Source organism: Lepisosteus oculatus, chromosome 1, assembly GCF_040954835.1.
Source record: "Lepisosteus oculatus isolate fLepOcu1 chromosome 1, fLepOcu1.hap2, whole genome shotgun sequence".
In the NCBI taxonomy this organism is placed as follows: domain Eukaryota; kingdom Metazoa; phylum Chordata; class Actinopteri; order Semionotiformes; family Lepisosteidae; genus Lepisosteus; species Lepisosteus oculatus.
In genome coordinates, this window is record NC_090696.1 from 26,407,564 (window position 1) to 26,425,064 (window position 17,501).

Here is a 17,501-nt window from a genome sequence, read left to right on the forward strand (position 1 = left end):
TGTGTTTTTGCTGAACTGTAAAGCTTTCTTAAACCTGCATATAGGAAAGTGTACAAAAATAATATAACATTATGTTTACATTTCAGAAAATCACCTACAGCTTGCTATCGTATCTGTAGCCAGCAGCCATATCACCCTGCAACTCACAACTGATAACCCAGTGAAACTCAGCAGGTGTGAGCCTGGTCAGTACCTGGATGGCAGACCTCCTGTGAACAACTAAGGCTGCAGCTGGAAGTGGTGTTAGTGGGGCCAGTAGGGGCTACTCACCCTGCTGTCTAATGCCCCAGTATACTCACGGGGACATTATACTGTAAAAAAAGGCATAAAAAAAGTGTCTTCGTCTTCTAGATGAGACATAAAACTGAGGTCCTGACTCTCTGTGGTCATTAAAATGCTAGGGTGTTTCGTGAAAAGAGTAAGGGAGTTACCCCAGTGTCCTGGCCAAATTTCCTATTGGCCTTTACCAATCATGGCCTCCTAATAATTCCCATCTATAAATTGGCTTCATCACTTCAAGTGGTGAGCTTACCGCTGCACTATGGCATCGCATCATCCAGGAGGCTGCTGTATATTGTGGTGGAGAGGAGTCCAATTACCTGAAAAGAACTTTGAGTGGTGTGTCCAGAAAAGCTCTATACTAGTTTAAGGAATTCTTCTTCTTCTTCTTCTTATTATTATTATTATTATTATTTTTATTAGTGGCAGTAGTATCAAGAATGATCTGTAAATTAATTTAAAAATGGGAACAGGAGGCACTTCTTCAACCATAGAGTTGTAGGAGTAGCTACAAGCTTCCCAACCATGTTCTTAAAGCTGATACTCTGGCTTCTTTTAAAAAATAGCTGGATGAGATCTTTGGATTAATTAACTAGTAACATCCAAACAGGCAAGATGGGCTGAATCGCCTATTGTTTGTAAGATGTTCTTGTGACACATTTCTGATAACATGTTTGGAAACTACATACAGTATGGAATGTCTTACAGTATACTTGGGATTTGTAGTCCAGTGATTCTAAATAAACCCGTCCAGCTTGGGCAGTGATAATGCTTTAATCAATGAAGTTATTTTTTTGCCAGCCTCTTCATATAAGCTCTTCCTCCTGTGGTCCCTCAGGGAGCGCATGCGGCAGTCAGCGATGTATGACCTGTGCCTGGGGATGCGCCATGTGAGCCAGGAGTTTGTGCGTCTGCAGCTGACCTACGAGGAGTTCCTGGCCATGAAGGTGCTCTTGCTGCTCAGCACAGGTGGGTCCTCTTGGGTGATCTTCGTCCAGTTGCCTCATGTCAGAAAGGCAGCACCTACAAAATGAAATAAAATCCAAAGATGTGTTTGTTTTTACAGCAAGCAGTTTATTTTGACAGAGAGTAAGGCTAACTGCAAAATGTTAAAGATCAAGGCTATCTTGTAACTAAATGGACCATACTGTACTTTCTACCATTGCGTTTGAATCTGCAATTATTTGAACATGGTTTCTTACCGAAAACCTTATGAGGCGCTGGGCACTGAGCTGGAAAGTACCAGCCTGTAAGGGAGGCGTCTAGGTCTTGGTGAAGGCAAGCGGAGAAGTGAGAGCTAGGGATGCGCTGTGCAAGCAGACAGAAGACGGACTGAAGAAGAATGCTGTCAAGAGGACGCGTGGTTCTTTGTGACCTGTCACTTATATTGTGCAGCCCATTGTTCTCTCTGTTTTTTTAAAACATAGCTGGTTAAAAATGTACTCATTTTGTTTTAAAATTTGTCTTACATAGACTGAGCAATTGGAAGGTTAAAATTAAATTAAAAGAGCATAACAGAGAATGTTTTGTAGTTGTTTGGAAGCTAGTGACCTTTAACATATTCAAAGAGTCTGAACCACAGTTTCTTAAGGTTGAAATTTAAATATGATTCGTAACAGCCTGGGACCACAAAGCATGAAGATTCTAGGTTAAGATGACATAGCTTTGATTATAGATGGAATTAACTTGCAATTAACCTTTGTAGAACATTTAATTGAGCTAAAAATGTGAGCCCTTGTGTTTTGAAAATAATGTAATACTTTTTTTTTTCAGTTGACCTTTAACAAAGCTTTATGAAATGTCTTTTACAGCCCTTGCCATTTGGCAAATGGAAGAGATGACTTTGCAATTTTCTGGATTGATTAGTGTTAGCCGTTTATTAGGAGTGAAGCAAGGAATGAAAAAAACCTAAGCCTTGGAACTGTCAGTACAATAAGGAAATGAAGGAGTAACAGAACATTTTTTTAAAAGTGAATGTGATTAATATAAACAGAATAAGGCAAAGTCAATAGCTGAAAACGTAACAATTACAAGAACATAACAAATGTATGATGTTTTAATATCATATATAGAGTCTCTCTGTATCTGTATATTCATGATTGCATGGGTTATACTTCGCTGCAGTGATGGAACTAAAATAGCTAGATAAATATAGTAAGTAAGCATTATCCTATTAATGCATAGAAGGCAGCAGATTGCTGTTAAAGTAAGACCTCAGTTGCCATTCTGTTAAAATACCTTGATGTGGTCAAATTCACTCTGTCTTAGAGAAAGGTGCACAGTGAACATGAATGTTATTTGATAAATAAAGGTTTTCGCTTAATTATTATATTGTGAGTGGAAAGGGATCAAAACTGACATAGTTATGTTTGAGTACTGATAGTAGTTCTAAAATATGATAATTTTGAAATGTAGTATTACTGTAACTGTGATATTACCAAGTATTAAATAGGATTTACAATTCAAGATGAGTTGTATTTGTGTTCGTGTTATTTAATGGAATGTTAAAATTCAGAAGACTCCAGGTGTCTTACCTTGTCTTTGTTTGGAGAAACCTCTTTTGGAGCCTTTCTTCTTTAACAGAAGCCAAAATCCTGACCTCGTGGCTGCAGGGGGAGCTGGTTTTCACTTCGTGTTAAAATTTCAGTTGCTAATGGGTTGATCAGGATTCAGCTAAACTCTCAACCAAAACAAAGAAATCAGCACTGCTCTGTAAGCCTTTTATAGTCCATAGTCTTAAAATTAAGCCTCCAAAGAAAGGAGAGGTACAGTAGTCTAGATCTCTCCTTGTTTGAAATGCTTTGTGATAGGTAGAAACATTTATTAGAATTGACACATGGTATGGAATGCACTCATCTCTTGCAGAGGATTTACTTTCCCAACATGCTGCGAGCCAAACTGAACAAGGTCATATTTATGAAAGGCTCTGCATGACATTTTCAAAGAATTTTCAGTGTTCTTTTGACTGAACATTTTTTTAATACCTGAAATAATCCAGCAATCAAGCAAAGAGTATTTCTTATCAGAAAGAATAGGATGCTTTAAAATAAGTCAAGGATCTATCAATTTTCTAATTACTTTATCTAATACAGGGTCATGGGTGTGCCAGAGCCTATCATGGCAAACAATCAGTACAAGGGAGGATACATCCTGGATGGAATGCCAGTCCCTTGCCCGGTGCATTCAGATACAACATTCAGAGAGGGACAGTTGTCCTAGAAGCCTATAGTTGGGGATCTAGTTATCCATTGATTGAAGAGAGAACATATTGCATATATCCGACAGGACCTTCAAAATGATGGGACTGCCCTCCAGCTTTGATCCTTAATACAACTGGATAAAGGAGAGCGAACTTGATATTATGCTCATATAACACATTTTTGTTAGGTATCTTTATATTTTTTATTAACTTTTGAAAGGCTGGGAAAAACAAGACCTTCATACCAAATCCCCCTCAGTATGCTGCACTTCTTAGGCCAAAGCCCTGTCCAGCTCCAAGTTTCTCTGATCTTCACCTAAATCTTGTATCCTGGGGATGTTTTCTCATGAGACCTGATTGCGTCACCTGCTTCACTTCCTTTCGAACAGCTGAGAAAGCAAAAGTTGTTCTTTCTGTTCCCGTTCTTCATGTTATCAAGCTTGATTCTTATTGATATGAAGGTTTTCCACATTGGAAGTCTATTTACCTTGATTTCAACCCCATGAAATCGAGTGGCAATATCAGAGAGGCTGTCTTCCACTACTGTCCTAGATACCTTTGTAGTCATTAGTCTACTCAGGTCTGCTGAATAATTCAGCACCATATAAATATTTGCAAAGTCTATAGTGATTTCACCTTGGCGGAGTCTCATTCTTATTCCTTTACAGACTTCGGTTGTTGAGAGGTGGGTTTTGACTTGCTTATTTTCTGCAATGAAACACTCTGAGTGGTAAATTCAATGTCCTGTAGTGGTTTATTATGATTCAGCTATAATGTCACAATTTCTCTTTGTGGATTTGTCACACAGCTACATAACAAAACATAAAAATATGAATGGGTCTGCTTTCAGAAACAGAACAACAAGCAAGAAAACAAAGAGTAAAGAGAAAACAGTGGCTTGGAACTGTCACTAAATTAAAAAAAAACTAATTTGCCGCACATCAAAGGGACTCAGCTCTTATTTCATGTGGACAAAACCACGTAATACATCTGCCTTGTTTTTGCTGTTCCTTAGCCGCAGACATCTGGAGTCCTTCCAAAGAGGCCTGATGTGTTTAATACTGTAAGTCAAGTCAAGATCTGGCTCACCTCCAGGGGCTGGTGTTTTTCTTGACTCCTTCAAATAGGGGGTTGTAATTTGAAGGGAAGGGATAAATGCAAATAGATACTCCAAGTAACTGCTTACAGACTATCTCAGAACTGGCTGTAGGACTTTGTGATAGGATAACTTATGTTTGTGCAATCATGGGATATAGAAGTGGTAACTTGCATAGTTGTAATTCTGATCTGTTTACATTTCATCATGGTAAAATTATGATATTGCTGTAGAGTACGTATTCCAGGTCATGGCAATTTCACATCAGCATTATTTAGGCCTTTTATCTGAAAGTTTTGTAGCCACCCCTTAACTGTCTTTTATAGAATATGAGAAATGCTGAAGTGCATAAGTCTTAGACATCATAGTCACAATCAATAGTTGTATATATATATACTGTATGTGTGTTGTGAACAATCAGCATTTTCTACAGAGATCCCAGCAATGTTTTCTATCATTCTAACAATTTTGACTGTTTGACTGTTATTAATAAACTTTAGTCTTGGCGAGAAGAAGCCAAGCTTGTCCTTTAGCAGTTTCATTCATATTGGATCATTCAGTAGTAAAAACACAAATTACACACATGTGGAGTCTACAAGAAATAGCATCTAATACAGATACTGTAGATACTGTAGAGAGAACAAATACAGAAAAGGCTGGTGGAGTCTGGAGGACGTTACCCAGCCACGCTGTTGAAGCCAATATCTTGGCTTCTTTCAAGTAACCGCTGGATGAAATCCTCAGGTCGTTTAACTAATAGCAATCAAATAAGCTATGGATGAGAATCCTCAAACTTTTAATCACGACAAGGTGAGCTATATACTGTAGTCAATATGAAGTGTTGCAGTAGCTCATTCTTTACAGGTTGCTAAATCAAATCTCTCTCAGGTGTTCCTTGTCATTAACATCACTTATTCCTCTCAATGAAACTAAAATATGCCTCAGGATTAACTGTTATCTTAAATTCAAATTAGCTTAATTTTTTCAATTGTTCTTTATTACAGCTTGTGAGAGACCATTGTATATCTCCCTGGTATCCTCCTGGTCCAGTTTGCAGTATTCTGAGCTGCCGGAGGTGATGATTGAGTTCAGGATTTTTTGCCATAGGATCTTTTTACTTTTAAGATCCCCCAGAATGCTGTCTTACCAAACACCATGCTGTATTATTCTCAGTTAGCTTGGAAAACAATTGAGGTAATGTTCATTCTCAGTAGTATCAATCACCTAAATACAAACTGGAAGACCTCATGGCGTTTTGTCATTTAAAAAATAAATGCATCCACACATTTGTCCCTTCTCCACCTTAACATCAAACCACAGGCCTAGAGAGTCCAGAACTAATGTAATAGTAAAGTGAATGGCATGTTCATCCTGTACAGTAAATGCATGGTTTTCTTTTTTGGTAATGTTATTCTTACTGTATTAAACAAAAGATGTACATTCTAAAAGGAACTTAACTGTATTCTGAGTGATAAAACAAAGTGCCCTTAAATAAATCCAATTACTGTAGGTAGGTACAGTAGGTCAGTCCCTTTTCAGGTCATAAAGGCCCATGGGGGAATGGGGGGCTAGGGCCACCATTTTTCTTGACCATCCGACACTGGAAGTGCAGGTGATGTGAACAGCATCATGCTCCAGCCGGCCTATTACCCCCAGAAGGATTAACCCCCGGTTCATGCTAGTACAGTATGTCACAGGTCCAAAGAGGAAAGGACAGTTTCCAATTCACCAGACAAACCTACAGTAGCTATCATGTCTTCCAGAAGTGGGAGGAAACCGGAGAACCTGGTGTGATAATGTGATAATGCAGAGAATTTATGAACTCTGCATAGAAAGAATTGAATCTAGTACCCTATTGCTGTATGGCAGTGGTTCTTGGTGGTGGTGGTGGGGGGGAGTCCCCATTACCTGTAAAGCGCTTTGAGTGGAGTGTCCAGAAAAGCGCTATATAAGTGTAAGCAATTATTATAATTATTATTATTATTATTACACTTGGAAAGCAGGCTGAGTGGACCTGGGAGCTGTCTGAAAGGTGATAGAGCAAGCTACTATACATCGCTTGCCCCTACCTGGGATTGAACCTGGGACCTGAGCTAGACGCCCTTGCCATCTGAGCTACCACAGCTCCAACTCCAAATTAGAGGAACAAATTTAAGTTCCACATTAAGCTACTAATGAGCATATGCAGTTACCCATCCATTATCAGAAAATTACCATTCCAGTGAGGGCTCCAGCATGGCAGAGTCGGTTTCAGAAGCATAGGGCAGCGGGTGGAAATGAGTGCACATGCTAGTACAGTATGTCACAGGTCCAAAGAGGAAAGGACAGTTTCAAATTCACCAGACAAACCTACAGTAGCTATCATGTCTTCCAAAAATGGGAGGAAACCGGAGAACCTGGTGTGATAATGTGATAATGCAGAGAATTTATGAACTCTGCATAGAAAGAATTGAATCTAGTACCCTATTGCTGTATGGTAACAATGCTATGTGCCATACCACTGTGATACTCAAATACTGTAGTTCCTCTCAATGCCATTTATTTCTGGTTTAGAGGACTATTTAAGCCATTACCTTTCCCTCTTTTGATATTTTGAGCTATAAAGCAATGTGATTTTTTTTTTCCATTCTGATTTTAATGTCAAAACTAAGATCAATATTATAGAAGTTGTGTTTGGTGCTCATACGTAATTCATATTAATAAGAAATATTTTGTCTTCTAAAAAATGTAAATTATTAAAAAGGTGTTCCGGTACTTGTTAGTTAAGAATTAAACACATGGCAGTTGATGGCTCTTCTGGATTATCATTATGTTATTTGTCAAAGTGCAGAAAAGGTATGTCTTTATAAACTGGATATAGTTTAACCTCTTAAATAATCTATATAGATTTATAAAGGGGCTGTCATTATGAAGGGCATTTGCAGAGTTTGCAGAGACGCAAGGGTGAACTTGACAGTCGCTCCAATATCTTTAAAATAACACTTCTGATAAGGTTTTAAGAATGTAATTCTGGTAAAGCAAAAATGTAGATAAAAATATGAGGTAGTTGCAATTTGCTGCATTTCAGAAAGTCCCTGGTGCCCAATTTAAGATATAACGTGTTTCAGATTTATTATGATTTTTTTCTCAAAACTTTTCTGTGTTTGTTGTAAAGTCTAGATGGACAGGTGACTAAATGGACAGCCACATCTGAAAAAGCACATCTGATCAATTTGTGAAACAAATAAGTCTGATTGCTCTCTTCTTGTTTGGAAGCATTGCTGTACACGAGTGCAGATTCACTATGTAAGATGACTAAGAAAGTTGGTCATTATCTTCAGTAAATTGCTGTTTTCTCTTCTGACCACTTATTGAATGTGAGCAGTGTCTGATGAATAACTTATTTTATGACCTTGTGTCTGTTAGATGTTTTGATCCATAAAAGACTTAAATACTGTACCACCAAGCTATCCTGATAACACAACCCTGATTTGCTGAACTTTCTTTTGCTCCATGAAATTTTAAATGGTTTAAGAAATTTTCTACTTCACTTATGGTAATTTCAGAGACATTGTTAATTATGTACTGTATGATAGTATTTATAGAATTAACTTTTAACACTAATAGTGTTTGCATTAATGTCCTCATATTCTCCTTTAGTACTGCAGATCTTTGCCATCTTTCCTGTTAGATTTCCATGACTATTATGTTAGGAAAATTGTAGCTGTTTGGATTTCCTGATCAGTTGTTCTTCAGTTTTAAGTTTTTTTTAAGAGTTAAGGAGTAATTCCTTAATCATGTACAGTATAACATCATTATTTTGATCTTGTAGCATTGCTTCTTCCATCTACAGTATATAGTTAATTTATGTTTGTAATGTTTTGTGATTAAATGGATAATGATGATTTTGGTCAAACCTGTTGTGTATTGGAGGTATATTTGCATGCTATACATAAATATTATGAGTCCTCTATAATCTTACACTAATTTTTTAAACCTATTCTAACACAGGGATGCAATAGTGCAGTGGTTAGCATTGTTGCTTCAAAATGCTTAGGTCCTGGGTTCAAACCCTGGGGTGCTATCTGTGTGGAGTCTGTATGTTCTCCCCTTCTTTGGTTCCCGCCCTCCACAGCCCAAAGATATACAGTACTGGTAGGTTAATTGGCTTCTGGAAAAAAAAGTGTTTTTGTCTATGCATACCCTGTGATATGATACCCTGGCAACCTGTTTAGAGTGTAGGCAACCTTGCACCCATTTCTTGCAGAAATAGGGTCTGGCTCCCACATTACCTTGAATTGGATAAAGCCATTAGGAAATGTATTGATGATCATTGAACCAGAGTAAAAACAATGTTAACTGTTAAATATTGCTCTAAGAAAGGTCATGTCTTGCTGAATGCTCTTTTATTTCTAAACATATTAATAATTTCCTGTGAAAGTTCTACTTTTCCGGTATAAGAGAAGTTTCCAGTTATTCACAGACATTGCTCAAAGATTACTGTGTAATGCTTTTTTGGATTCACAGTAGTTGTCATGGCAACTCCTCAGGGTACATTAATAAGATTTGTTGTTGGCAGCAGCTATAAAAGTATTTTTTGGAGTTGAGTTTATTATTTTATCTGTGAATATATGTAGGTATTAACTCTACATCTTACAACATAATTTGTATGAGGTGAGGGTGGGAGGTATCTTTTTAAGTTCTCCTATATTACAGTATGTACTGTAAGCACACATTCACAGTTTTATATTTTTTGGAACATCAATACACTCTTAAGGTCCAATAAACATTTTCTTAGATTACACTATAAAGCTGTACCACAAGACAAATACAAATGTTACTGAATTTTTCCAAAGCAGCCCAAAATTTCTATATTTTATAGTCCTTGAAAGTAGCATTTACCTAGTCTTGTCATAGAGGTTACTTGCTCTCACACTAAATATTAAAAATATACAGTATATGTATAAAAAGTGTATCTAGTATTCTTATACAGTACTTTCCAGCATTATCTACCTTAAATACCACTTTCATATAAAAGCATTTGGAGCATTTATGTTCTGATTTGATGCAATACCGGATATCCTACAGTTCAGAATTACTTTCAAAATTAACTAAGACCAGGCAGATTTAAAAAATTAACTTTCATGACACCTACTATTGTTCCTGGATCTAAAAAGGCTCTTCCTCTCCTTTGTGTGACACATATTATGAATTCAAATCTACTGCAACAATAAAAATAACAAATTAGTTTCATATATCATTTTTTTTCTGCTTTAAAATCATGTAACAAAATGTTTAATTATTTTTAGAGCTGTGTTAACAATTATAATAACTTAACTGTCATGAACCAAAAGTCTAGAGCAAAGTACACCCACACTTGAAATTCAGGGAAATTCCTGTATTTACTGTACTCCAGTTATTTACAAGAAATGTAAATCAATTTCCTAATCTTGCAAACATTTGTGTTTGTCTATTTCATCAAGTCTTAACTAGCAGGGTACAGAAATCAACAGTCTGTATCCTAATACATGATAAAAGAGAGCCATTTTACCACTTTACTGAAAAAAGGATAATTATTGACCAGGTTAATGCCCTGCTTAAATATAAAATAAACAAATGATGAATAGCTTGTGTGATGGTTATTTATTTTAGTAGGCAGGGGATTAGAAGAGGCGAGACTGAATTTGGGCAGTGAAGCAGCAGATTACAGGTTTTTAAACAGACTCATTTGTTGATTCAAGAAGGGTAAGTTAGCTGAGAGGCTACCTTTTCTTTAATATTTTAGAGTCACCAGTATTATCATCAGGCTTTGGCCTGCACAATGTAACCCATAAAATTAAGCAATTGACTTAGACCTTTCTATCTGGAAGTACTGGAGTGTGGCATAAGGAAGACTTCACCCTCATTAATGTGAAGGTCTTTCAGCTGTTATGAATTAGTGTGACAGACAGAGAAAGACCATTACCTTAACATTAGTGGAAATATACTACAGCAAAGAGAAGTGATTGTTATCTTTTTGTATTACTTATTCCCTTCCAAATCAAAGCTTCCTACAGTATAGTATTTTACCATGCTCCAAATATGAAAAATAACCCCACCTCTGTATTAATAACATAAACTATAATAGCAATAGTACAGGGACAGAAGACTTATTATTGTGTATGTCACCCTTGGCCTTTATGACTGCTGCAGACCTCAAAGAAATACCAATCTGCCACCTTTTTAATGTGCAGCTGGAGGAATCCTGTGCTATTCATCCCACAGCATGTTTCCTCTTGCAGGAAGACAAACTGCTCTCTTTTTGCAGTCTGTTCTTGATTTGCTGCTCACTTACAGTGATATTTTAAGGCATTGGCTATTTCAGTTTTAGACACATCAGTGGACATACCTGTGCGTTTGCTGGTCTCTGGGGTGATAGTTTTCAGTACAGACATTTTGGGTTGTCTTTACTATATTTTTCATTATTCCACTTTGTCTCATTAGTGCGTTTGTTTGTGTTGCGTATCATAAAGTCTTCTTTTTCCATACAGTAATCTCTAGAGAGGAATTTTTTGCTGTCTTATAGTGTGTCATATTGTATGAGTTATGGCAAATGATTACCATTCCACGATAAAAGCTTGTCTACTAAAAGGGAGTAGTTGACAACATTGAACTGTTTTTCCTTTATAAACCTTTGAACACATTTGCACTTTTCATACGGTCCAATCCATTACTGCCAGTGTGAGGCTTGTTGTAATACTTTCAATAAAGGGAATGGTTGAAATTAGTACAGTACATTTTAACTTCTCAAAGTGTTTGTACTCTACTACCTTATCTTCCCTCAGTTTATCCTATATTTTCCTCTTTTATCTTCCACTCAAATTACATTTAAAATGTGTTTTTGAGTCAGGTATTTTGAGCATTTTAAAGTGGGCCAAAAAGCTTTGGTTTACTAATGTTTGAAATGTGATGTGAATGGAAAATCTGTCTCCTCCTCTTTCTGTCTTGCTTTGATAAATGTTAAATTTCCTTTAACATCCAACAAAGCTTTTATAAATGTCATATACTGTACGATGCCTACAGTACATGTGTAAAAACATTCTTTTGAGAGGAAAAGGAAGAGAGAAAGAAAATAATAGCCATTTCTTAAAGCCGTCTTCTGCCAAAAATCTGTAATAAGGAAAGTATCATTTTCAGAAATTGATAATGGTAACTGAGGCTAAATTAATTACAAGTCAAGTTTAAAAGGGTAACACTTTTTAAAGACAATATCCTTCAGTACCTGGAGCCATATTTGTTAAAGAACAACACGTTATTTGGTTCTCTTTCTATTTGGTTCACTTCCTGTGCCAGCCACTGTCTAATGACTTACAGTATAGTGCTTGTTGGCACATGCATGTAGATTTACACAGAATAAAAGTCAAGATAGAGCCACAAGTTCACTTAACACAGAAGAACATCTTTACAAAATAAATGATGAATAATCATCTTATGGTTCCTTGAGAACAAGATTGAAAGTTAAAATTTTGCCATCTATATACTTAGGGTGTAGATGTCAAGTGTTGATGTAATTGTTTTAAATGTTAGGAATTCCTTGGGGGCACAGTAGATTCCCCCCAGGTCTAAGCACCTGGGTTTGATTCCTGCTAGGGACACCCTTTTTGTGGATTTTGTGTGCTCTTCCCCAAGCACTTGCAGGTTTCCCCTGGGTGCTCCAGTTGCCTTCCAGATTAATTGGCATCTCTAAATTGCCACTGAATGCATGTGTGTGTGTGCCATACAATGAATGGGATACCGTATGGGATGTAGCCCCGCTTTGCAGTCTGGTACATGTCTCTCAGGCTGAGCTTCAGCTCACAACCGCCCTCTGAAGGATTAAGCAGCTAATGAAAATGGAAGGAATCATAAGTGCTGCATTTGCCTAGTGGTTTTCACTCTAAAGGACTTTGAAGTGTTTTGCATGTAAAAGGAAAAGCTTTTCATACACTACTGAAGTGGAACACCCACCAAGCGCAGGCAGCCCCACTACACAACGAATCAGGCAGAGAAGTGATTAAGAAATGTTTAGGGGGACCAGAAAGCCCAAGAATGGTTTTAGCCAGAACACCATGTTTAACAACACTCCTCTTAAACAAAGTGCTATAGAATTTTCACTGGATCACAAGTTGTCTGGACTTTGGTTTAACATCTAATTTGATGTTCTAACTGAACACTTGTAAGGGTGAAAGAAGTTAAATAAGATGCAAATAGTATCAGAATGAGGAAACAAAACAAGAGCTTTGTCAGATGGCAAAATATCTCCTGAAACAATGTCAGCTCAATTATGGTTCAGATCCATAATTTTATTAGTTTGGTTAGACCCTAATGAATGCAATAATGGGATATACAGTATGTGCAGAGTATTTGGCGTGATTTGCCTAGATGATAAGCAGTGAGCTAGTGAGCTGCTGCAAGAGTGTACATGGGGTGGCGGGAGGGGTGTGAGAGACGTACATGCAGGGAAGTCCTGGATGCAAGACTTGAGTGGAAGTGTCCAACATTAGGATCTAACCTTCCTCCTTAACTTTTGTTATAAACTCCATTTTGTATTGAGGGTATGTGTTATGTCCCAGTGTGTGGTCCATGTGTGTTTTGTTGCTGTGTTCCACACTTCCTGACCTTAATTGTTTTCCCTCCCCCGTTGGTCATCATCAGTCAGCTTCTTAGCCAATCAGAGTGCAGCTTATTTAGTATATAAGTTGGAGGTTTTCAGAATGAAGGGGCTTTTCCTTTGACTTCAATCCTGCTCGGCTTGGCTTTAATTTTTTTTTGCTTTTGGTTTGTGCTTCGACTTCATTTGTGTGTGTTTTCGTATAGCTTCAGCCTTTGTTGGTTTGTTCTTACCTCGTACCTTCGTTTGTTTGTTTGTGTTTATTGTTTATTTTGCCATTACCTTGCCCAAGGTAAGGCAAACCTCTGTGTTCTTTTGTACCCTGTTCCTGTTATCTACTCTCATTTTCTTTAATTTGTGTTCTTAGTTCACTCGTGTATTTGTGTGAACTTTTGTGTATAGGGTTAGTTTAGGTTGTCTGGTACATTCTGCACATGTAGTTGATTTTTGTATTAGTAACACTAGTTAGTACAGGTGAGTGCCGTTTGTCTTGTCTGGTTTTGGGTAGTCAGTGAAGGTTAACTAGGGCTTTTGAAGACGCAGAAGAACGTGTGATTCGGGTTTTCTTTTGTAGTTAGGTCAGCTTCCCTCACTTTCTTAGCCAGCTCCATTTTATTTGTTGTTTTCTTTTCTTTGGTGCCACTCTAGTTCCCTCCCCCCGTGTGTTACTGTGTCTCATTACATATCAGTCACTTATTCACCTTAAAATAAATCACTTTTTCCACCAAACCTTGTTGTCGCGCTTCCTAAGTCCCTCACCAGCACCCACCTGCTTCCAAAAATTATCCTAAATGCTACACCCCTTTACCCCTAGACACCTGGGGTCGTAACAGTATGTCATGCCCAGGCTGACGGCAGCTCACAGCTCACAGTTTCCCCGGGAAATGGCAACATTCCTCCCAGGTGATCACATTTGTCCCAGGGTTCTCAGAACATTCACGGGCCTTTCAGCACGCCCATACCCTTATCAGTCAGGCACCCAATCATTCAGTTAATCACCCAGTTTACTCTTCCCTATTTAATCTCAGAAACACCAGTGGAAAGGTACTCTTGACAACCTATGGCAGTGCAGCAATTAGTGCAGTTCCATGAGATGTGTTAGCAAATACTGTACCCTGAAAATCCTAAAAAGCCAGAAACCTCAAGATCGTAGACCGGGAATCACCCCCCCCCCCCAAAGTCGGCCATAACTGTCCTCACCAAGTCTCTCCAAGTCCTAGTATTTAGCCTGTCATTTCAGTGCTGCTGACTTGAGTTCACAGCCAAGTTGCAACAGAGTAGTAATTATATTTTTTTATGTTTTTGGGATGGGATTGCTCTTTTGTGCAGCAATGTCATTTAATTGTAAAAATATCTTGACTTTTTTTACTGTAAAAGGAGGTCTCGATTTCATTCTGTTAGTAAATAATCCTTTTAAATTGAATAGTTCTAACCTTTAGTCTTATTTTTCTACATAATAATTCAGTTTACAATTCATAGCATATTTCAGTAGAAGAAGGCTGTATTAAATTGTTATTTGGTTTTTGGCCGGTTTATGCAGTTTTATTATTTAAGAGAAGAATATTGGCTCCCACACAATCCAAACATAGTTACAGTATCTTACTACTGCATTGACATTTTCATATTGAAGTAAATAACTACAGTACAGTAGGTTAATCTGAAGAATGGAGTTTGTTTGATCAACTTGTTTTCTTAAATCCACAGTTCCCAAAGACGGTCTGAAAAACCAAGCAGCCTTTGAGGAAATGAGGTTGAACTACATAAAAGAACTTCGCCGATCAGTAGGAAAGTCCACCAGCAATTCTGGACAAACATGGCAAAGGTTTTTCCAGCTGACCAAACTACTAGATGCCATGCATGATGTAAGTAATAAGGGATTTTAGATTATTGGTGTAATATTACCTGATCACTAAAAGGTGTTCAAAAGTAGATGAGTAGATTTATAGCAATTCCATTTGTATAATAATTGTACAAATTAGTTACAGGCTCTGTGAGGGATGAAGATCTCTTGGTTTTCTAATATTTATTTTTTCCTAGTTATTTGAACAATAATTAGATTAAAAAATGTCAGAAACGCATTACTTTTGTTTTTCAATTTTACACTAACAAAGGCAATTGTGCTAGATAGTGTATTCAGATGTCATGGTGCTTTTATTTTAAATTATTTTGTTTTTTCTCTAAACTGTACAAACAGCAAAACACTGAATATTGCACAAATTACAAGGTGCTTTAATTGCCTTAAATACTTTAGTGGTGTCACCAAAGCTGAAAATAGTGATTCAGATGAGACTGTTTTCAGTTTTCATTATGCCTGTGGTCACAAAATATGCAACAAAAAATCTCTTTTGCAGCTTTGACATTTTATGCTAAATAGTGGCCATAATTTGTAATTTGTCTGGGTACTCTACATGCTTTGGTGCAATGAGAAACTGAAGGTTCTGGAAGTCTAATGTGGATTTGATTATGAATTTTATTTCCCTCATTAGACACATTATTAAACTCAGTAGGAAGTACATACTGCTAGTATACAGGCATATTTAAGGCTTTGGACAAACACTTTTCATTTATTTTCCAGGAGAAGATGTTTTTGCCAACCTTTTATTTACTGTACACCATTGGCTATATGGAATCTCTGAAAAAATCAGTAGTATAATATAAATGGATACAAATACAGTATTTTGTGTGTTTGGTGATTATTTTGAATTCTGTTTGCTTTTGTCTGCAAGCTTAAGGAATCTGTATTCAGTTTCTTTTTTCTTCAGTTATGATTGAAGGTCAGTTCAAGTTAGCTTACACAGGAAGGCCCTGAAATGGCGTTCCTTGCAAGAGCTCACTATGGCTCTGATTGGAAATATTTATTTGAGTTGGTCAAGATTGTTGCCTGCCTACAACCCCTCTCCCAAGGCTTCAGTCTATAGAAGCACATTATTCATTTGACAGAGACCTTGACGGTGAAGACAGAGTGATAAATGTATTATTAGTCTGCATGTTATTTTGTTGGTGTGATTCAGGATTGGGGAATCAGTAAATACAGTAGTACTAAAGCCCAGCTATATTAAGTGCAAAGTAGCCTAAATAAAAAGGAGTCAGTATTCTGTGCCATCATTTGTGTGTGACATAAGGATAAAGTGTGTTTATGTATGTACAGTATGACATAATTCCAAAATAACCACAGCAATTCACATTTTGTTTAACTAGATGTATAGCATAAATAATAAAAAAATAATTGAATTTCCATACAAATTAATTTGTACTAAAACAATGCTTTTCCAAATGTTATACTTAATTGATTGAACTTCTTGAAAGTTGGTGTTAACATTTTTCACTACCAATAAAAAAAACAGTTTGCATGACAAGTTAACTCAATCACCAAAGAAGTGTCAAAGCAGCATTTCTAGGTGATTTTAATTAGTAGCATTCTGTGGGTATGTTCCATCAACCATAGTGGCAAAATGTGCATAAGTCCTATTTTGATAATTATTTATCAAAGTATTGCTCAGTTATTTCTATACTGCATGAACAGAATTCTCCTGTATCATCCCCCCTCTCATATAAAGCTGATAATATTATGATATTTATCAGTAACATTATGTAAGACATCATCTGCTTCTAAATAGCACTGTATAAGATCCAATTAATATATTGCCGATATATCCAAACCTCATCCCCCAATTAGGATCTAAATGCTCTTCAGTTACTGACCATAGTTTGGTTTCATTCCAGAGAATGCAGTTATGTGCACTAACTTAGCTATGCAGTAGGAATTGTTTTCTATTAGACCAAATAGAAGCTGTCGTCCACTCTAACAAATGGAAGAAATTCCAGGTGACAATTCAGCAGTTTCTATTGGTCAGTGGTACCAGTGCTGTAATAATAATAATAATAATAATAATAATAATAATAATAATAATAATAATAATAATATACACTTATTACTTATTACACTTATATAGTGCTTTTCTGGACACTCCACTCAAAGCGCTTTACAGGTAATGGGGACTCCCCTCCACCACCACCAATGTGCAGCCCCACCTGGATGATGCGACAGCAGCCATAGTGCGCCAGAACGCTCACCACACATCAGATATTAGTGGGGAGGAGAGCCGAGTAATGTAGCCAATTCATAGAGGGGGATTTTTAGGAGGCCATGATTGGTAAGGGCCAATGGGAAATTTGGCCAGAACACCGGGGTTACACCCCTACTCTTTTCGAGAAACACCCTGGGATTTTCAATGACAACAGAGAGTCAGGACCTCGGTTTTACGTCTCATCCGAAGAGTACTGTATAGTGTCACCGTCAATATATTGGGGCATTAGGA

General features: G+C 37.1%; 1 protein-coding gene across 4 annotated transcripts in view; it reads left to right on the forward strand.

Annotated features, from left to right (window-relative positions):
- nr3c2 (nuclear receptor subfamily 3, group C, member 2) overlaps positions 1–17,501 on the forward strand; it is a 153,329-nt gene that overhangs the window by 125,493 nt on the left and 10,335 nt on the right. For 3 of the 4 annotated variants that reach the window (XM_006629493.3, XM_015344661.2, XM_015344662.2), the window contains exons 7-8: positions 1,118–1,248; positions 14,887–15,044. In XM_006629493.3, the coding sequence (XP_006629556.2) occupies positions 1,118–1,248; positions 14,887–15,044 (289 nt within the window). Of the gene's footprint in view, positions 1–1,117; positions 1,249–2,090; positions 2,415–14,886; positions 15,045–17,501 lie in introns of those variants that run through there. The other variant, XM_015344663.2, reaches the window with a different exon arrangement.